The 22,623-nt window shown below is 44.4% G+C and overlaps 1 protein-coding gene across 1 annotated transcript in view; it reads left to right on the plus strand.

The window, feature by feature from the left end:
• The window catches only part of LOC124711682 (fatty acyl-CoA reductase wat-like), a 184,704-nt gene that overhangs the window by 86,644 nt on the left and 75,437 nt on the right, over positions 1–22,623 (plus strand). Inside the window, exon 3 of the mRNA XM_047241881.1 lies at positions 20,228–20,467. Coding sequence (XP_047097837.1) covers positions 20,228–20,467 — 240 coding nt within the window. The remainder of the gene's footprint in view (positions 1–20,227; positions 20,468–22,623) is intronic.

Here is a 22,623-nt window from a genome sequence, read left to right on the forward strand (position 1 = left end):
TCACTGACAAATTACGCTCTCATTTGCCGAGACGATAGTTATCATAGCTTTCAGCTACGTCATTTGCTACGACCTAGCAAGGCGCCATTATCAATTGCTATTTATATTGTGATGCATGTACAGTCAGACCGATGTTCACCAATTATGGATTAAAGTTAAGTATTCCAGCAGCTACGTACTTTTCTTGCTAGTATAATTGCTTTACCTGTTCCAGACCTCACGCCAGCCTGCGTGAGCTTAAACGCGTGCGTTTCGGTTTCCTCCAAACCCCGTGAATTGGCTCCTGCTAATTCACAACAACTTTAATATATGAAAATGACTGTAACTGAATATTGCAATGCTATGGTATGTTTAATTGCAAATAGAGAACTTGGCACAATGAAAAATAATGTTTATGTGCGGGGGTGATCCCCGAGAAGAGAACAGTGTACAGGTTGGCGCAAAATATTGGTGGTAGAAGTAAGCTGGCGTAGCTCTGAGGCAGAACAAGTGTTAAGTGGCGTAAAAATGACTGCTGGTGTGTACTATGGTAACGTTGCTAACAGCCCATGTAGATGTGAGCTGAAAACAGATATGGACTTCGTTTACCGTATGGCTACAAGCTAAATGGACACTAGGGCTTGTAATACGAGGTATTTCGACGAAGATGGGCTGTGAGCGGCAAAATAGTACGGTTTCCCGCTCTGAGGTACATGGCATTGCATGGTGCAATGCTGTGTTAATTGCAACGAGTTGCTTGTGCCAATGGAAGGTGTGAAGGGACCAGTAGCTGCATCCAACGGCGTATTGTGATCTCAATAACTGAGGTCCATTGGTGAGCTCACTTCGGTACCAACGAACTAGAAGTTATCTTACAAGAGTATTATTATGAACAGTGGTACGTGAGTGTCGGCGTAGCTATATTACAAGAGGAAATAGTCGGAATTAACGCCGAAATTGCCAGCAGACGCCGCTTCATGCTCGATGTGGTGGCTTTTCAGTACATTGCCACAGTCAGAAATTACTCGGTTGCGTCCGAGCAACGTGATTCTCAGTTACTGTTTTCAGTAACTATATTCACAAGCAGATCTATATTGTTCATTAATTAAGTGTTCAAGCAAATTGCTGCTGCCACCACAGTACACATTGTGCCTTCAGCACAATGCAAGCTCAGTAACATTAAATTCAGTAATTACAATTAACCTAAAACAAGTTCAAGTGTTTTTCATGCGTGTTTATGTATTGTGAAACGATTTCAGGCTGTGGTATTGTTTTAAATGAGTAATGTCCTCCTGCTAGGCAATATCAAACATACAGAATTAAGTGCTCCCTGTTCAGTCACTTCAATGAGATTATCAGTGCTACTAATAATCAAATAGAGACGTAAAAATAAGTTTGTTACGCGCCATTATCATTATTTATTCCAAAAATTCCGTGTAGTAGTTGGATCACCATGGGGTGTCTATTCAAACCTATTACACGCGAGAGCCGCTTTCCAGAAGTCTGATGCCGCATGGTCTAATAATAATACAGTAAATTCGGGTAGTGACATCGCACCCCTCTCATAGTATCTTTGATCAACTGCTATTACTTCCCGGTCGTTGTCTGTCGTAAGCCAGTTCAGGTCGCTAGTTCGGGTCTGCCAGTCAGTTGGGGAGTTGCAATGCGGCACTAGTGCAGTCGGGTTGGAGCAGCAGTGAGGTCTGCGTCGACGTGGCTCGCCCGACCATTGCCGCCACGCATTACTTGAGCTGGGCCACGGTCTTGGTGAACCGTCAGTCGGTCGTCCTACCGGACGACGCGTTTTGGCTCGCTGATCGTTCATGAGTCAGCTGTGTGTGTGTGTGCATCGACTCCTGATTTGTCTTCGTGCGTGCTTAGTGACTGTTGGGTATCGTTCAGGTCTTCGTGTAAGAGTTTGTCAGGTTGTGTGTGTAGTTGGCTTTATTTCCACTGACGACTATTTTACATCTTGTCGGCATTCTGAGGGAGTCGGTCGGTTGGTGCGGAACAGGTAGGATATCTCCGTGTGGTGCAGTCGGCTGGGTCCGCTGGCGGTTCCTGCACAGTGTCGAAGCGTGTGTGGAGCTGTCCGATCGCTACGAGCTTCGTGGCTCACTGACCCAGGACGTCAAAGTTGAGTGGTGTGTTAAGTACCCAAACCACATCCGTTCATGTTGTGTCGTTCGTTTTGGTGGTTCGCTGTTGGGGTGCTTTTCCTGTGAGCAACACCAGAGGTTTTTAGTGGAGAAATCGAGCCGCCGTGAGGTGGAATAATATTGGTTCACTACAATTCAAGTGCACCAGAGGAATTTTCTGCCTTGTGGCCGTTAGTGTTCGGTCTGTGACAGTCTCTTGGTTGAGTTTCTAACGGATCAAGTGTAGTTGGGCCCACTACCTGTCCCACCTAAGTGAACGTTAATGTTTCGAAGGCAGCCCCCCACCCCTGGAGGCGTCCGAGTGCCGTATTGTCCTTTTTATAGGTGTTTAATAGTCTGTTGGTAATCTATTATAGCCAATGTCTTAAAAGAAATTTTTTATTATCTTTTATGTAAATCAATTTATGTAAATAAATTCTGGGCCTTCAGCCCCTTAAAACCTTATCCTTAAATTTAGTTATTGTCGTTGCGTTGCTTTCTCAGTTAGCGTGCGTTCGGCCATTGAAAATTTAAAAGTTAAGGTATTTTGAAATTTTGGAAAATCAACTGTGGGCCTTCAGCCGCTTAAAGCCTTATTCTCAAAATTTCCCCTTAAGCGAAAACATTGCGGCTTCTGCCTTAAAAGATTATGGTAATGTAATTTAAAATTTTGAAATTTAATTCTGGTCTTCAGGCGTTTCTATTGCATCTTATATATATATGTGTATTATTTGCTACTTTAACTGCATTTTTATCTTGTTGATTTTTAAGATTTCTTGTTTGGAAGCCTTCAGCCGTGAAAGTAATTTCATTTTGAAACTCGTAGTTGTAAAGATTCAGCTATGTGCCCTTTTGGTTTAAAGGTGTTATTAAATTACAATAAATTACAATTTTGAGTGAAGCTGACCAACACTTTAACCCTTTCCACAATCTTAATACCGTGTTCTGCCCGGCGGGTTTAGCGGGCGTTTCACAGCGATTTTTGAAACGTTTATAAATTGAAATTCTAGACTGTTGACAGTTACATTATTCATAAGTTTTCTATGGCCGTGGTTCTCCACCAAAGAAGAATTATTGAGCCGAGATGGTGTTCGTGTACGGCCAAGCAAATGGAAACGGTCGAGAGGCAGCACGGCTACACCGAAACTACACCACATAAAATCTACATCTATATGGCTACTCAGCAATTCACACTTAAGTGCCTGGCAGAGGGTTCATCGAACCATTTTCATACTGCTTCCCTACCATTCCACTCTCGAATGCCGCGTGGGAAAAAGGGACACCTAAATCTTTCCGTTCGAGCTCTGATTTCTCTTATTTATTATGATGATCATTTCTCCCTACGTAGGTGGGTGTCAACAAAATATTTTTGCATTCGGAAGAAAAATTTGCTGATTGAAATTTCGTGAATAGATCTCGCCGCAAAGAAAATCGCCTTTGTTTCAGTGGCTGCCACCCCAACTCGCGTATCATATCAGTGACACTCTCACCCCTATTGCGCGATAACACGAAACGAGCTGCCCTTCTTTGCACTTTTTCGATGTCCCCCGTCAATCCTACCTGGTAAGGATCCCACCCCGATCAGCAGTATTCCAGCAGAGGACGGAAAAGTGTAATGTAGGCTGTCTCTTTAGTGAGTTTGTCGCATCTTCTAAGTGTCCTGCCAACAAAGCGCAGTCTTCGTTTCGCCTTTCCCTCAATATTATCTATGTGGTCTTTCCAATTTAAGTTGCTTGTAATTGTAATTCCTAGGTATTTGGTCGAAATGACAGCCCTTGGATTTGTGCGATTTATCGTATACCCAAAATTTATCGGGTTTCTTTTAGTACCCATGCGGATGATCTCGCACTTTTCTTTGTTTAGTGCCAATTGCCACTTTTCGCACCGTACAGAAATTCTCTCTAGATCATTTTGTAATTGGAATTGATGGTCTGATGACTTTACTAGACGGTAAATTGCAGCATCATCTGCAGACAATCTAAGGGGGCTGCTCACATTATCGCCTAGATCATTTATGTAAATCAGGAACAGCATAGGGGCTATGACACTACCTTGCGGAACGCCAGATATCACTTCTGTTCTACTCGATGATTTACCGTCTATCACTACGAACTGTGACCCCTCTGAGAGGAAATCACGAATCCAGTCACACAACTGAGACGACACTCCATACGCACGCCATTTGATTAATAGTCGTTTGTGAGGAACGGTATCAAAAGCCTTCTGGAAATCTGGGAATGTGGAATCGATCTGAGAGCCCCTTGTGGACAGCACTCATTACTTCATGAGAATAAAGAGCTAGCTGTGTTGCACAAGAACGTTATTTTCTGAATCCGTGTTGGTTATGTATCAATAAGTCATTTTCTTCAAGGTGATTCATAATGTTCGAGTACAGTATATGCTCCAAAATCCTACTGCAAATTGAGGTCAGTGATATGGGTCTGTAATTTCCTTTCTTGAATATTGGTGTGATCTGTGCTACTTTCCAGTCTTCAGGAACAGACCGTTCGTCAAGTGAGCGGTTGTATATGATTGCTAAGAAAGGCGCTATTGTGTCTGAATACTCTGAAAGGAACCTGATTGGTATACCATCAGAACCGGATGACTTGCCTTTACTAAGTGATTTGAGTTGTTTCGCAACAAAAAAATGGTTCAAATGGCTCTGAGCACTATGGGACTCAACTGCTGAGGTCGTTAGTCCCCTAGAACTTAGAACTAGTTTAACCTAACTAAGCTAAGGACATCACACACATCCACGCCCGAGGCAGGATTCGAACCTGCGACCGTAGCGGTCTCGCGGTTCCAGACTGCAGCGATTAGAACCGCACGGCCACTTCGGCCGGCGTTTCGCAACACCTAAGATATCTACTTTTATGTCACTCATGCTAACAGTTGTTCTGGTTTCGAATTCTGGAATATTTACTTCGTCTTCTTTCGTGAAGGAATTACGGAAAACTCTATTTAGTAACTCCGCTTTAGTGGCACCATCATCGGTAACATTTCCGTCGCCATCGCGCAGTGACGGTATTGACTGTTTTTTCCACTGGTGTACTTTACATATGACCAGAATCTCTTTGGGTTTTCTACCATATTTTGAGACTATGGTTCATTGTGGAAACTATTAAAAGCATCTCCCATTGCCGTCCGCACTGAATTTCGAGCTTCCGTGAAACTTAGCCAGTCTTGGGAATTTTGCGTTCTTCTGGATTTTGCATGCTTTTTTCGTTGCTTCTGCAACAGTGTTCTGACGTCTTTTGTGTACCATGGTGGATCAGTCCCGTCTCTTATTAACTTATGCTGTATGAATCTGTCTATTGCTGTCGATACTGTACCTTTGAATTTGAGCCATATCTGGTCAACACTTACATAATTAGGTTGGAAGGAATGGAGACCCTCTCTTAGGAAGGCATCAAGCGAATTTTTATCTGCTGTTTTAAGTAGATATATTTCACGTTTATTTTTACTGGTTTTGGTTGATTTGGTTTTGAGCCTCGCTACAATGACCTTGCCTTCACTAATCCCTGTATTCGTCATGACGCTCTCTATTAGATCAGGATTATTTGTGGCTAAGAGGTCAGGTATGTTTTCGCAACCATTTACAATTCGTGTGGGGTCATGAATTAATTGTTCAAAGTAATTTTCAGAGAAAACATGTAGTACAATTTCGGAAGATGTTTTCTATCTTCCACCGGCTTTGAACATGTGTTTTTCGCCAACAAATCGAGGGTATATTGAAGTCTCCACCAATTATAACTGTATGAGTGGGGTACATATTTGTAATGAGATTCAAGTTTCCTTTGAAGCGTTCAGCTGATATATCATCTGAGTCGCGGGGTCGGTAGAAGGAGCCAATTATTATTTTGGTATGGCTGTTGAGTATAACCTCTACCCATAGTAATTCGCAAAACTATCTATTTCAACCTCACTACAAGATAAACTACTACTAAGAGACACAAACACACCACCAGCTACTTTATTTAATATATCATTCGGAACACGGTTTGCGCCTCTGTACAGGGTGAAAAGTATTTAAAACGACAAACTCTGGGAGGTTGTAGGGGACATCAAAACAAATATTTTTCCCTAATGTCATTTTTTCCTATGAGGTGTATTTAAACTGGTAGAGAAAGATTTCTCTGGTGACAAATTAATTAAACCAACAAACACTTTCACATTTTTTATGACCAAGAGACAACACATTAACACAACCGAATTTCAGTTACAGCAGATTTTCAAAAATGCCTCCATTGACATGTAAACAAAGGTTACACCGTCGGATCATTTTCTGCCTAACACGGGCAAAAACCCTAGGACTATCCTGAATTGTTCCTGCTGCTGCTACTATCCGGGCAACCAGATCATCATCTGATGCAACAGGAGTTGTGTAAACAAGGTTGGGCATCTCTCCCCACACAAAGTCCAGAGGGGACATATCTGATGATCGAGTAGGCCATGGTACAGGACCACCTCTGCCAATCCACGTTTCTGGGAATTGTCGGTCCAGTAATCGACGCACACGACTACTGACATGTGCCGGCGCCCCGCAATGTTCGAACAACATGCGTCGTCTTGTAGGGAGCGGGACGTCTTCCAGCAATTCTGGCAATGCTCTGGCGAGAAAATTGTAATAGTGCCTGCCATTTAATGGTCTAGGTAGCAGATACGGCCCAGTTAAACAGTCCCCAACAACACCGACCCACACATTTACGAAGAAGCGCATTTGATTAGCGCTAGAAACTGTGGCAAGTGGATTATCCTCACTCCAAACATGCGAATTGGGCATGTTGAAGACTCCATCACGCCCGAACGTTGCTTCATCGGTAAACAACACAAAGGATGGAAATGTAGGATGCATTTCACATTATTCCAGGTACCACTGCGAAAACTGTGCTCTGGGTGGATAATCAACTGGTTCCAGGTTGTGGACACGCTGTAAGTGAAATGGACGTAACAGTTGCTCTCGAAGGACTGTTCTTACATTCGTCTGATTCGTCCCCATGTTACGTGAAACTGGCCGAGTGCTGATTGAACGATCCCGTTCTACATGCTGCAAGACAGCTTCCTCAAATTGCAGCGTTCTTACCGTGCGACGGCGTCCTTGTCCAAGTAATTTGCTAAAAGACCCGGTTTCACGCAGACGTTGGTACACAGCAGCAAAGGTCGTATGATGCGGGATACGGCAATTAGGATATTGTTGTTGATAAACCCGCTGTGTAGCTCCAGAGACAATGCACTACTACACTGGTGGACAGCAGTTGCCTAAAACTGAAGAGCGTAATACGGCCTCCAACAACTGAAGAGCGTAATACGACCTCCAACGGTTTAAATAATCCTCATAGGAAAAAAATACATTAGGGAAAAGTATTTGTTTTGATGTCCCCTACAACCTCCCAGAGTTTGTCGGTTTAAATACTTTTCACTCTGTATACAATTTCGGCAGGATCTCCGGCCCTTTCTGGGCTTTTGTGTTATCATGGCTGCTTTCAAACAGATGAATGTGCACAGAGCCGAGGGACTGTGCGTACAGCAGATATGGAGCTTGTACAAGCGTTCGTCTCAATATCCTATAGAACCTGGTCCTCAAAATCTAGTGTACGCACAGTCCCTTGCCTCCCTGCACTTCCGTCTGTCTGATAGAACCCATGATCACACAAACGCTTAAAAAGGGCTTGAAATGTTGTGTGATGTGGTTGTTTGTTTTGGTACAGCCGTGCTGCCTCCTCGACCTTTTCCATCTGCTTGGCCGCACACAAACACCATCTCGGCTTGTTCCCGACATGAATACCGCCCATTCTGCTGCTTACAGTACGCTGCGTCAATCAACACAGCCTGCAACACATAAGGAAGGCACGGCAAGTGGTCAGAGAAACTACCCTTTGTCAGTGCCATCTACCCTGTGTAATGGTACTTGAATTACGTAACCATTACGGCAGCTCACCTGAACCTCTCGATACCAGTAATATTCTACTGTGTTTCTGCAAAGTAGTCGACGTATTTCTGAGACAACATTCAGATTTGATTTAATTTGTGATACATCGATATGTTCATATTGCAATGATATTATTCTTATGTGTATTCTTTCTTTTGTCACTATGATCTTTGACGTACTTGTAACTCTGATTTTTGGGCGCGTAAGCCATAGTTAGTTGTTAGAGATTCGGACGTGGAGAAAGTCAAGTGTTGGACGTCATGTTGGAAAGACGCATATCGTAGTCCGCTTATAAAATGTGAACTTTTAACAGTGACTGTGAGGAAGATGTTTTTAAGTATGTTTTGTATTGTGAAGTGATGTTTTGTGCTTACGTGACGTTGCAATTAAAAGGAAGTGTAACTTAAATTGGGAGTGATGATTGCTTTTTTTACATCACCATTGTCCAACAAAAGTGTAATCTTCAAGGGCGGTTTGTGAAGCGCATCTATATAACTTTTGAATATAGCAGAATAAAACCTAGGCCTTTTTGCATCCGAGCTTGGAATCATAACCACCTAGATTTTCAACGATTCAGCCATGATTTTACGACGGGACCAGCGTGGGAAACACAAAAAGATGAGTGCCTAGTTTTTTCATTATTACATGAAATGACTATTAACTGTGTTCTAATGACACCTGCCACATAATACGACTGTTGTTGCCCGAAAATGCAGTATTTAGCAGCGTGAGTTACACCACAATCGTTATCAAATGCTGACCTTTGTTGTGGTAGGGTTGTTAGACCTGGCAACAATGGATTTGCTGACACATGTTATTTTCCTCCATTTCCAACCAGTAAACCCCCCCCCCCCTGCACTTTGTCGGTCTTATTAATCTTCGCCCTGTATAAGTGTCTATGGAGTAAGTATTCGGATGTGCAGAACACGAATTCTGTCATAAAGGGACATGGATAACACAAAGCTACGCCTTTGCTCTTGATCTTTCCAAAAGTTATTTTTAACATTTCTTTCGACGACAGCTCCTTTTCCAGTTATTCACGTCCTTCTTATCCCTGCAGCCATCTCTCTGCCTTATTATGGATTCATTTTAAGGAATGCGGAGCTGCTGACGCTCAGCGGATTTACAGAATGACTCGACGTTGGCACAGTGACTCGGAAGAACAGCTCCGCCGTGCGCGTCACCCCTGTCTGTTCCGTCCACTCGACCTCCTCACACTACAAGCTGCGCCACGAGGAAGGAACACAATGGCTGCACCGAGTGTCACGCTCGGCAGCAGCGGACAGCAAACATTGCCCAGTAGCTCGTGCTAGGTCTTTGTCTGAATACCAGCAGCAGTGTCCACACTCACCTTCCTCAAGGCTGTTCCGTGAGAATACATAATGGAAACCAGTGAGGGACGCATGTCATTGGCACTAGTTGTGTACGGTTTAGATAACACATTATCTATCAAAAAGCTAAAAGAGGAATCAAAAATGTCCACGCACTACATTCTGTCTTTACTAAACACTGCTGTACTGTTCATTCGCTGCTGTTCACAATGTGAGTCCTCTAACAATACTGATAAAATGTTTCATTGCTTATAACTTCATTCAACGTTAGAAAAATGGAGAATGAAGTCATTAATAGATACACTGCTGGACATTAAAATCGCTGCGCCACGAAGATGACGTGCTAGAGACGCGAAATTTAACCGACAGAAAGAAGATGCTGTGATATGCAAATGTTTAGCTTTTCAGAGCATTGACACAAGGTTGGCGCCGGTGGCGACACCTACAACATGCTGACATGAGGAAAGTTTCCAATCGATTTCTCATGCACAAACAGCAGTTGACCGGCGTTGCCTGGTGAAAGGTTGTTGTTATGCCTCGTGTAAGGAGGAGAAATGCGTACCATCTCGTTTCCGACTTTGAGCAAGGTCGGATTGTAGCCCATCGCGATTGCGGTTTATCGTATCGCGACATTGCCGGTCGCGTTGGTCGAGATCCAATGACTGCTAGCAGAATATGGAATCGGTGGGTTCAGGAGGGTAATACGGAACGCCGTCCTGGATTCCAACGGCCTCGTATCACTAGCAGTCGAGATGACAGGCATCTTATCCGCATGGCTGTAACGGATCGTGCAGCCACGTCTCGATCCCTGAGTTAACAGATGGGGACGTTTGCAAGACAACAACCATCTGCACCAACAGTTAAACGACGTTTGCAACAGCATGGACTATCAGCTCGGAGACCATGGCTGCGGTTACCCCTGACGCTGCATCACAGACAGGAGCGCCTGCAGTGGTGTACTCAACGACGAACCTGGATGCACGAATGGCAAAACGTCATTTTTTCGGATGAATCCTGGATCTGTTTACAGCATCACGATGGTCGCATCCGTTTATTTGCGACATCGCGGTGAACGCACATTGGAAGCGTGTATTCGACATCGCCATACTGGCGTTATCACCCGGCGTGATGGTATGGGGTGCCACTGATTACACGTCTCGGTCACCTCTTGTTCGCACTGACGGCAGTTTGAACAGTGGACGTTACATTTCAGATGTGTAAAGACCCGAGGCTCTACCCTTCATTCTATCCCTGACAAACCCTACATTTCAGCAGGATAATGCATGACCGCATGTTGCAGGTCCTGTACGGGCCTTTCTGGATATAGAAAATGTTCGACTGCTGCCCTGGCCAGCACATTGTCCAGATCTCTCACCAATGGAAAACGTCTGGTCAATGGTGGCCGAGCAACTGGTTCGTCACAATACGCCAGTCACTACTCTTGATGAACTGTGGTATCGTGTTGAAGCTGCATGGGAAGCTGTACCTGTTCACGCCATGCAAGCTCTGTTTGACTCAATGCCCAGGCGTATAAAGGCCGTTATTACGGCCAGAGGTGCCGGCTGGTGTGGCCGTGCGGTTCTAGGCGCTTCAGTCTGGAACCTCGTGACCGCTGCGGCCGCAGGTTCGAATTCTGCCTTGGGCATGAATGTGTGTGATGTCCTTAGGTTAGTTGGGTTTAATTAATTTTAAGTTCTAAGCGACTGATGACCTAAGAAGTTAAGTCGCATAATGCTCAGAGCTATTTGAACCATTTTGAACGGCCGGAGGTGGTTGTTCTGGGTACTGATTTCTCAGGACCTATGTATCCAAATTAATTGCGTGAAAATGTAATCACATGTGAGTTCTAGTATAACATATTTGTCCAATGAATACCCATTTATCATCTGCATTTTTTCTTGGTGTAGCAATTTTAATGGCCAGTAGTGTACGAATAAATTGAAACGATTAATTACGGATCACGAATGCATTTTATGAAGTCTTTATTTACTAATGACAACAAAGGCTAATAGCGTGTAGTCACATACGTTATCTGTTCAAAAGTATCCGGACAGCCCTGTGTAATACGTAAATGACCACTAGACGTCACGACAAATGGACACACCAGTATAAAAGGAGGCGTGGAGTGGCTGTTTGTCAGTAGAGAAGCAATAACACCTGAATGGGTTGATCAGGAGAGCTGAATGACCTCGATAGTGGGCCAGTCATCGGATTTCACCTGCGTAACACATCCATCGCGAACGTTTAAGCTCTTCTGAAGCTGCCTATGTCGACTGATGGTGAAGTATTTGAGAAGTGGGAACGCGAACGCCGAGAAACAACCACAAATGAGTCAAAGAATCAATCAGTCAAATCGGCGATCGAGGATCCTGTAGATAATGCGCCGACTTCACAATGCTCCTCCACAATTGGCGGTCTTGTGCACTTTGGATCCAGTTGTCACGGACTCCTCGCTGGCGGTTGTCTTTCTGTAGCTCATCCTCCCATCGCTTCCTGGGTCTTCTGATTGGACAGGTACCATCAGGTCTTCAAATAAGTACGGCTTTTGCCCGAGAGTTTTCTGGTCTCCTGGCAATGTGGCCTGCCTAGCTTATTCTCCACAGATTCAGTTTTTGAACGATGTTCGGTTCCCTCATCAGCTCTTACAGTTCTTCATTTTTCTACGTGTCCACGAGCTCCCTTCCTGAACAGGCCCTTAGGTCCTTGAGCCGTGCTGCGGCTCGCGTTGGTGCTGTTGTAGGCTTCCGCTCTCTGTTGGGGGCCAGACGGTACGGTATCATTTAGTTATGGTGGTTGCGATTGTTTGTCTTCTTCTCGTGTTGACTGGCTCCACTCGGTTTCGCAAGCGTTTCCTGCCTGCTAGTGGCAGCAGCGACAGTTATCGATATGTAGTAACTCAGAACTAATTAAACCTAACTAACCTAAGGACATCACACACATCCATGTCCGAGGCAGGATTCGAACCTGCGACCGTAGCGGTCGCTCGGTTGCAAGTAGAGAAACCTCCACCATTGTGATATCCCGCGATTCTCCAGTGACTTGGGTTCGTGTTGCGGCTCGTAGTGCTGCCAAGGCGAAGAGCAGCGAGTGGAGTGCTTGGGGAAGGCGGATATGATTGGCTTTCCTCGACTTCTTATTACTATTTACTGTGTTCAACTTGTTACAATTTGTTACGTTCAACTAGCGGTAAATTTCTTACCTGGTGGCCGCTAACGCCCCAGTTACCTGCCCTGGGGGTTAGTGTATGTAACAGCAGCGTACGTTTCCTCGCCTTGCCGCTGCTGTCCGGCATGGCGTGTAGTTTTGGCAGCTTTCTTGATTGTAGGCCGATTGGTGATTCCTCTACGCTGGTGGTAATGATTCCTTTCTCTTTACGGGGGCTCTAAACACAGTATTCTGGACGTAGTGCAGACCGCCGGTTCCGGCTTTAGCGTATTGTTCCATCGTTGTATTTGGTTTATCGGACTTCAGGTAGCTTCAGTGAGATTATCATTAGTCATTCGTTAGACTGCCACTAGTCTGAGTTACCATCTTCTGAACTGAATGCAACTCTTGGCTGCTTATCTCATCGCTCGCGTGTTTGTTGCTGGACCTTCTCAGAGGTCGATTCCTGGAGCACCGTCTGGATCAGTTGCTTGATTTTTTAAATTAACTTTTGCTATTGTATTTGCTGTTTTGCAACAGGTTTCAAAATTTTTTATATAAATTCCGTTTCTGGCATGTAAGGCCTTCAGCCGTGATTGTGTTAATTTGCCTTAAAATTCTAATTTCATATTTGTATTTTAGCTGTAAGCCTTAAAACCTTATTTACTGCCATTCGTGGTGTCTGATGCCTTATGCTGTGTTTGTGGCCACTTACCTTAATATTCCAATACCTGTAAGTTGTAAATTGCAGCGAGTTCTTAAACAATTCTTAAACTATTGCCATTCTTGGCGTGTAATGCCTTCAGCCGTGATTGTGGTCGCTTGCCTTAAAATTCTAATTTTTATTTGTATTTACGCAGAAAGCCTTTAATACCTTATTTACTGCCATTCCTGGTGTCTGATGCCGTCTGCTGTGTTTGTGGCGACTTGTCTTTAACGTTTCAATACCTGTAATTTGTAAGTTGGAGCGAGTTTTAAATAATTCTTAATTCATTGCCATTCCTGACGTGTAAGGCCTTCCGCCCAGATCACAGTGGCTTGCTTTTAAAACATTATCTGCTGTGTCTGTATTTAATGGTAATTTGCTAAATTGTAACTCACTGAAAACACTATTATTTGAACTGTTGTTTATTCCTTCATTAATAACATGTGTTATATTTTATTGTTGAGTCTGGAATTACTGGTTTAAAATAAATTGTGTGTAACTGTAAAAGGCAACCAATAGTAAATGATTACGGCCCCGTCCTCAGTCGTAACCGAATCCTGCCTTCCGTTGACTACCACCAGGTTTCAATTCCTCTCATAATTTTTTTTCTTTCGAAGACCAACATGTCTTCTTCATCCTTCTTTGTTGCGCTTAGGGTTTCTGTCCCATATAACAATACTGGCACTGTCACGGAATTGTATGCTTTAAGTTTGGTCTTAAGGACTCAAGGACTACCACCTCAACGTTGGTGGGGAGGTTTGCGTGTCTCAGTCATCCACTGAGCTATTGAGATATGCTGACGGGAGCTATGCTCCTGGTAGGCTCACTCATGCCAGACAGATCAGTTGGTGAGATTCCAGACAAAGAATAGTCCCCCAAGGGGGCCCCCGCGTTGGGAGTATGTGGATGGGAACCACATGGACCCTTAGCTGTCTGACACTACTTCCACTTACTTGTGTCAGGCTTCTTCTGCTTTCTTTCCTATCGGTCTCCCTTGGCCAACTCTTACTTTCTCGACCACAACGGTATTAGGTTTCGAGGCCTGAGGATATCTTTCATTTTCCTTTTCTATCTCCAACGAAGAGGACAGGGAAGGCTCTAGAGGCGTGGTGAGGCATCTTTCCTAAGGGAGTAAACCCCGAAAAGGAATCCCGCCAGCTCAGGGTAGAACACTGGCAGCCCCACTACTGGGATAACCCTGCGCAGAGCTTGTAATGCGGCCATGGGACATTTTACCCCCTCAAAAAACCTCACAAATGTGCCGCGGAATGGGATGGAACCCCATAAGTCGAAAACGGCTAGGTACACCGGTTTACGAGTTGGCGCGTGGAATATTAAAAGTCTGTATAGACCTGGAGCTGTTCAGGCAGTAGTCTCTGAACTAGAAGAGTATAAAATGGCCGTTGCTGGATTACAGGGAACAACCACAGCCAAATAAAATAACAGTCAGATCACATGTACCGACGGACAAGAACTGTCGACGATTGCAGAGGGTGGTTGTAAAAAAATCGCATGAAATCAACGGAAGGACTCACTCTTGACTTCCAAATTCCTCCCAGCCGTCCAGCTAGCGCAATGACTGTTCACAGGGAATTAAAAAGAGTGGAGAATAATAGTCGAGCAGCACCTCATACGCCACATACTTCTGTAGTCAATGATAACCTCCACGATTGAGATGGTGCGACGTCAGTTGACAGTGAATGGCTGGAAAAGAGCTATTTTAGAGTTATCGAGGGCGCTATAACATGTCGCAGTCCGATTTGTTACGATACGGGGGTGTCGAGAAAGCTAGGTGAGTGTTTCTGATAAATAGAGCAAATGAGCAGTTATTAGTACCTCACTTAGTGAACTGGATTAACTTAGTTCCAGTAAGATGGGTGTAGAGGAATTATGGGCAAGGTTTAAGCAGATTACAAATCGTGGTCTGGAGTAAGTGGATAAACGATAGAGAAGACCCACCATGGTTTAATAACGAAATTCGGAGGTGCTGAGGAAGCAGACGCTGTTGCACTCTCGTTTCAAAAGGGAACGCATAAGCGACGAAAAGAGAAGGTTAGAAGTGGTTCGTGTGTCTGTGAAAAGATCTATGCGCGAAGCATACAACTACCACCTTCACACCTTGGCAAAATATCTGCCAGATCGCGACACATTTGCATTAGCAACAGTCTGTTTGAACCGCCGCAACGTATGCATCGCAATAGACTGGACCACGCTATTTTCCTCTTTGAATACCCTAACTATTGTACAGATACAATTACGGCACTTTTTTCAATTAGAATCTCCTGCTTCGGTCCCATTAGGAAGTAATATGGTATGAACCTGATCAGGTATACAAACACACTGCTAGATGCACACAATGTACTGTAAACTAATCCAAAACGAATGCTACGCAGACAGCAGAAGAAATGAGACCTATTCGAATGGAACCGTCTTAGGTAAACGCACCTGAGTGCTATTGTGGATACTCATCAGTGCCCCTCTAGGCAAACAACCAGTCTAGAACACGACAGAGGCGCTTAGTTTTCTCATTTTTATACTTGTTTTATTATCAGAATGGGGATATGACGGAAGTCGCTGTTTTTCACACAGATCCATAGTTTTGATAGGTCATCAAAATTTTTGACCGCTACACAAGAACTGTGGAGGTTAACTATGACTCAGTAAGAGCATTATTTTAATAATTCAATTAAGAACAAAAGAAACTGGTACACGTGCCTAATACTGTGTAGGGCCCCCGCAAGCACGAGGAAGCGCCGCCACACGACGTGGCAGGGTCTCGGCTAATGTCTGCAGTAGTGTTGGAGGGAACTGGCGCCATGCATCCTACAGCACTGTCCATAAATCCGTGAGAGTACGAGGGGTAGGAGATCTCTTCTGAACAGCACGTTGCAAAGCATCCCAGACATGCTCAGTAATGTTCATGTCTAGGGAGTTTTCTGGCCAGCGGAAGTATTTAAACTCAGAAGAATGTTCCTGGAGCCACCGTCTAGCAATTCTGGACGTGTGGGGTGTCGCATTGTCCTGCTGGAATTTCCTAAGCCCGTCGGAATGCACAATGGGTATGAATGGATGCGGGTCATCAGACAAGATGCTTATGTACGTGTCAAGTGTCAGAGTCGTATCTAGACGTATCATGGGTCCCATATCACTCCACGTGCGCACACCCCACACCATTACTGAGCCTCCACCAGCTTTAACAGTCTCCTGCTGATATGCAGGCTACATGGACTCATGAAGCTGTCTCCATACTGGTACATGTCCATCCACTCGATATAATTTGAAACGAGACTCGTCCGACCAAGCAACACTTTTCCAGACGTGTCGGTGTTGTCGCGCACAGACGAGGCGCAAAGCTTTGTGTTGTGCAGTCATCAAGGGCATACGAGTGTACCATCGGCTCCGAACGCCCATATCAACGACGTTCCGTTGAATGGTTCGCACGCTGATTCTTGGTGATGGCCCAGCAATTTGAGGAAGGGTTGCACTTCTGTCACGCTGAACCATTCTCTTCAGTCGTCGTTGGTCCCGTTTTTACAGAATCATTTTCCGGCAGCAGCGATGTCGGAGATTTGATGTTTTACCGGATTCCTGAGTTCACGGTACACTCGTGAAATGGTCGTACGGGAAAGTCCCCACTTTATTGCTACCTCGCAGATGCTGTGTCCCATCGCTCGTGCGCCGACTATAACACCGCGTTCAGACTCACTCAAATCTTGTTCAAACAACTTACGGGTTTGCTGCCGGGTGACGTCGTCGACCACCGCCGATATTTCGACAGGAACACACCCTTCCATTAACAAGGCACACGGAACCGCGGGGCTGCTACGGTCGCAGGTTCGAATACTGCCTCGGGCATGGATGTGTGTGATGCCCTTAGGTTAGTTAGGTTTAAGTAGTTCTAAGTTCTAGGGGACTGATGACCTCAGATGTTAAGTCCCATAGTGCTCAGAGCCATTTAAACCATTTTTTTGAACAAGGCACAAATGCGAGCAGGAAGCAATGTGCAAGGGAATTCAATACCTCGGTTCACAGAGGAGAGGCAAGAAATACCACACACAGAACAAGTGTCAACACAAACAAAGATAACCAACTTCAGAAATATCGATAGTGACTATTAATCAACAGGAGAGGTAGCTCTAATTCTGGCCCTCTGTTTTTTAATGATACAGAGCCGGATTCCAAGCAGCATTCAAACAAAATCCACCATCTCTGTTTATAAGGTTGCTTGATAGTTTGTTTCAACAGCTTCGATAATAACACTATCCCAATAGCTGGACGTGCAAGCCTTGTTGTATTCCATAGGATGATCGGTGTCAAGGCAATGTTCTGCAATAGCGGATTTGCTCCGCTGTTGTAAGCGTGTGTGACGCTTATGTTTAATACACCGGTCTTCCACAGTCCTGATTGTCTGACCAATATACGACAAGCCACAACTACAAGGAATACGATAGATACCAGCCTTACGAAAACCAAGATCATCTTTTACGGACGGCAACAGGGCCTTAATCTTAGAAGGTGCTGGAAAAACACATTTCACATCATATTTCCGCAAAATACGGCCAATCCTGTTGTAAATGCTTCCTGCGTAAGGCAAAATGGCCGTAGACTTAGGTGCCACTTCGTTGCTGTCGTCACTCACCCGTTGCACAGAAGGCTGACAGCACTACGCACGTTTGATCTGCCTCTCACTAAAACCATTCTGACACAAGGTGACTTCGTGATGTGATTATAAACAGAGATGGTGGATTTTGTTTAAATGCTGCTTGGAATCCGGCTCTGTCTCTCATCAAAAAACAGAGGGACAGAATGAGTGCTACCTCACGTGTTGATTAATAGTCACTATCGATATTTCTTATGTTGGTTATCTTTGTTTGTGTTGACACTTGTTCTGTGTGTTGTATGTTCCTTGTTTCTCCACTGTGAACCGAGGTATTAAATTCCCTTGCACATTGCATCCTCCTTGCATTTGTGGCTTGAGAATGGCAGGGTGTGCTCCTGTCGAAATATCGGCGGTGGTCGACGATGTCACCCGGCAGCAAACCCGTAAGTTATTTGAACATTCAATTCGCCGGGAAAAGTTAAGGTCTCACACTCAAATGTTGACAAACTGTCATTGTAGCAGCAGTAAGCGATCTAACAACTGCGCCAGACACTTGTTATCTTGTGCAGGCGTTGCCTGTTTGTAACCTCCCCCTCACTTATCGACCTTAATGACAGTGGAAAATTAAACCGCGTGCAGCTAATGGAAATTTTGGAAAAGCAATCGTCACCGAAGTTAGTCTGTCGGTAAAGAGGGAGGAAAGGGTTACATCTAAATGAAAGGAAAAATGCAAATGAAACTGGTGGAAATTAATTTTGAAAAGGGGTAAAGTTAATAAAAAAAAGTAAATGTGCGGTCGTTACGTTAACAATTAATTGGCGTTAATTAGGTATTTGAGATTTGGGGAAAATTACGGTCGCCAGTCCTATGAACAAGTACTATAATAACTGAAAATGAAAGATTAATGCACATATAATTAGCACTAAAAGCGTGGCAACCGAAGCCTGACACGTGTTGTGTGAAAACTGAATGTTTGCCAGAAGTAATAAATTTCGCTACATTCTGACTTAATTCAGCAAAAGAATTAATAAAACCGGAAAATTGAAAGTTAATTTAGTGACTGAAATTAATAGTGAACTTTGTTTCTGCAGCACTACGAAATTCAATAAAATTAGTCTTGGGCTACCTCAACAATCATTTCAAAAGCTACTTGAATCTACGCAATTTAGAAATAAGAGATTTAACTTTGAACTTGAATTAAATGATTCTGAACAATTAACAATAGCAAAATTTAGTACGTACCAAGCTGGGCTGTAGTCACAGGTAAGCTAAAATATGGTAACAAGACTCGCACTCTTAATTTGTGATTGTATAATCTAAATATTGTAGTCAGCTGTGAATACTTTAACTGAATTTCAAAATTAAAGCAGTGAAATGGAATGATATTACTTTAATGCTGGCGTATGAATTTCAACGACACTCGGGTTCATTCCAGAAAAGGAAGACACCCTGCTTGGTAATGCAATTGGGACGATGAGCAAACATAGGTTCATTCTAAGTTGCTATATTTTTGTGATGCAACAGTTTGAAAAGCTGAGGTCTCCCATACAGTTCTAAAACTTTACGTGCTTTCAGTCTTCCTTGTTGGTTGATTGAAGGTTTGCAGTCGTCGATCGGGAAGGTGGCGACAGTCACTCATTGTCGGCCGTCGCTGTTGCAGAAGCTGGATCTTGGCGCGCCTTCTTCTCGACACGGTCACCAGGCGAAACGGGCTCTTGATGTGCGCCAGCTAATGCTTCCCGTCCGCGACACCGTGTCAGAAACTATCGTAGCAAGTCGAGCGCAATTACATGCAGCCAAACCCCGAAAGCGCGGCAACTCACCTGCTCCACCGCCCTACTCCAGCCAGACCTCTCTCTGCCCGCGCTCCATGCGGCAGAGTTAACACTATCAGAGATCCTAAACACCTTGGTTCTCCACACTACCTATCGATGTAATCGTTCGATAGCATAGTTTTCCCTAGGCAAGACACAGCGTAAAAATACAAATAATATTTACAAAACAAACCAATTATACATCGACATAAATGCATATATATATATATATATATATATATATATATATATATATATATATATACAAATAGTAAAACAATTACAATATATACACAGAAATGTCATACCGTCATGTAACAAAATAAGGAAAAAATGTATAGTACAATAGATGGACATAGGAAGATATGCATTTCCGGCGTTACCTGTTTACATATCTGTGTATTTGAATACGCATGCGTATACCAGTATCTTTTCCGCTTCACTGTATTTGCCATTTCCAACTTTATAAGCATTCAGTAATTACAATCTAAAAGTGCATTATCTTTCGCTGTCGTACGCAGCTGTCTGACACGCCACAGCATTAAGCTCCCGGCGGCAAGTACAGCGCGTTTTGCCCGTGCCGCAGGTGTTCTCGCAGCTGGGGCCGTCGGTGCTGAAGAAGGTGGTGGCGGTGGCGGGCGACGCGGGTCTGGCGGACCTCGGACTGAGCCCGGCCGACCGCGCCGAGCTGTGCAGACACGTGACCGTCATCTTCCACGCGGCCGCCACCGTCCGCTTCGACGAGCAGCTCGAGCTGGCCGCCGCCATCAACGTCCGCGGCACGCACGGGGTGATGCGCCTCGCCAGGGACATGCCCAACCTGAAGGTCAGTCCCACCTCCCTGTCCAAAAACTCTCACTTTAGTTTCATCTACAAATACACTATTGGCCATTAAAGTTGCTACACCGCGAAGATGACGTGCTACAGACGCGAAATTTAACCGGCAGCAAGAAAATGCTGTGATATGCAAATGATTAGCTTTTCAGAGCATTCACACAAGGTTGGCGCCGGTGGCGACACCTACAACGTGCTGACATGAGGAAATTTTCCAACCGATTTCTCATACACAAACAGCAGTTGACCGGCGTTGCCTGGTGAAACGTTTTTGTGATGCCTCGTGTAACGAGAGGAAATGCGTACCATCACGTTTCCGACTGTGATAAAGGTAGGATTGTAGCCCATCGCGATTGCGGTTTATCGTATCGCGACATTGCTACTCGCGTTGGTCGAGATCCAATGACTGCTAGCAGATTATGGAATCGGTGGGTTCAGGAGGGTAATACGGAACGCCGTGCTGGATCCCAACGGCCTCGTATCACTAGCAGTCGAGGTAACAGTCATCTTATCCGCATGGCTGTAACGGATCGTGCAGCCACGTCTCGATTTCTGAGTCAACAGATGGGGACGTTTGCAAGACAACAACCACCTGCACGAACAGTTCGACGACGTTTGCAGCAGCATGGAATATCAGCTCGCAGACCGTGGCTGCGATTACCCTTGACGCTGCATCACAGACAGGAGCGCCTGCGATGGTGTACTCAACGACCAACCTGGGTGCACGATTGGCAAAACGTCATTTTTCCGGATGAATCCAGGTTCTGTTTACAGCATCGTGATGGTCGCGTCCGTGTTTGGCGACATCGCGGTGAACGCACATTGGAAGCGTGTATTCGTCATCGCCATATTGGCGTATCACCCGGCGTGATGGTATTGGGTGCCATTGGTTACACGTCTCGGTCACCTCCTTTTCGCATTGACGGCACTTTAAACAGTGGACGTTACATTTCAGATGTGTTACGACCCTTGGCTCCACCCTTCATTCGATCCCTGCGAAACCCTACATTTCAGTAGGATAATGCACGACCGCATGTTGCAGGTCCTGTACGGGCCTTTCTGGTTACAGAAAATGTTCGACTGCTGCCCCGGCCAGCACATTGTCCAGATCTCTCACCAACTGAAAACGTCTGGTCAATGGTGGCCGAGCAACTGGCTCGTCACAATACGACAGTCACTACTCTTGGTGAACTGTAGTGTAGTATTGAAGCTGCATGGGCAGCTGTACCTGTACACGCCATCCAAGCTCTGATCATCAGACGGTTTTTTTATGCTTCGTCAATACATATTACACTTGGATTTCCTGTTAGTTTCCCTAGGAAAAACAATAATCTACAAATTACAAACGTGTAACCAAAGTGGCTGCGCCACATATTTATGTTATGTAACTTACGTGAAATGTAAATCTGGCGCATTTGTACCAGCAGTTTTCTTGCAATGAAGTACATTATCAAGGATGTTAGTATTTCCACAGTCAAAAACGTTTGCACTGCATTGTAAACCACTTCGTTTGGTCACAAATCGAATTTTCACTGTGCACCATATATGTTCTGATTTATTGCATACGAAAACAAATACACAGTTTGCAAAGTACATGAGTATCAAAGATGCTACAATGCAATTATACAAAGATACTGCTTTTTTTTTTTTTTTTTTTTTTTTGTTTTTTTTTTTTAGACTAAGACCACATAAGTAACTGTTGTGTTACATTGAAATCGTGCTTTACATTAAAACTAGGACGTTAAATGCAGATAGAAACAAAAAATAAATGGGATTTTGTGAGTTACAGTACCACAAACGTATTTAATACAACAGTAGAGATACATGTGTGGGCAGGGAATGTGTGAATTCTTATGTGCTATTTGAACGTCGCCGATGATAACACATTAGAATCTATTAGTATTTAGTGCCATAAATAATATTGACTATTGCAGGAACATATAATATTATAAGATTTGTTTCTTGATTCAATTTGTGACTGGTTGCTGTACACCGCCAACAATTAATTTATATAACAGCCATGGTCTCCAACCATGGTGTGGCCGAGCAGTTCTAGGCGCTTCAGTCTGGAACGCGCGACCGCTACCGTCGCAGGTTCGAATCCTGCCTTGGGCATGGATGTGTGTGATGTGCTTAGGTTAGTTAGGT

Source organism: Schistocerca piceifrons, chromosome 8, assembly GCF_021461385.2.
Source record: "Schistocerca piceifrons isolate TAMUIC-IGC-003096 chromosome 8, iqSchPice1.1, whole genome shotgun sequence".
Taxonomy (NCBI): domain Eukaryota; kingdom Metazoa; phylum Arthropoda; class Insecta; order Orthoptera; family Acrididae; genus Schistocerca; species Schistocerca piceifrons.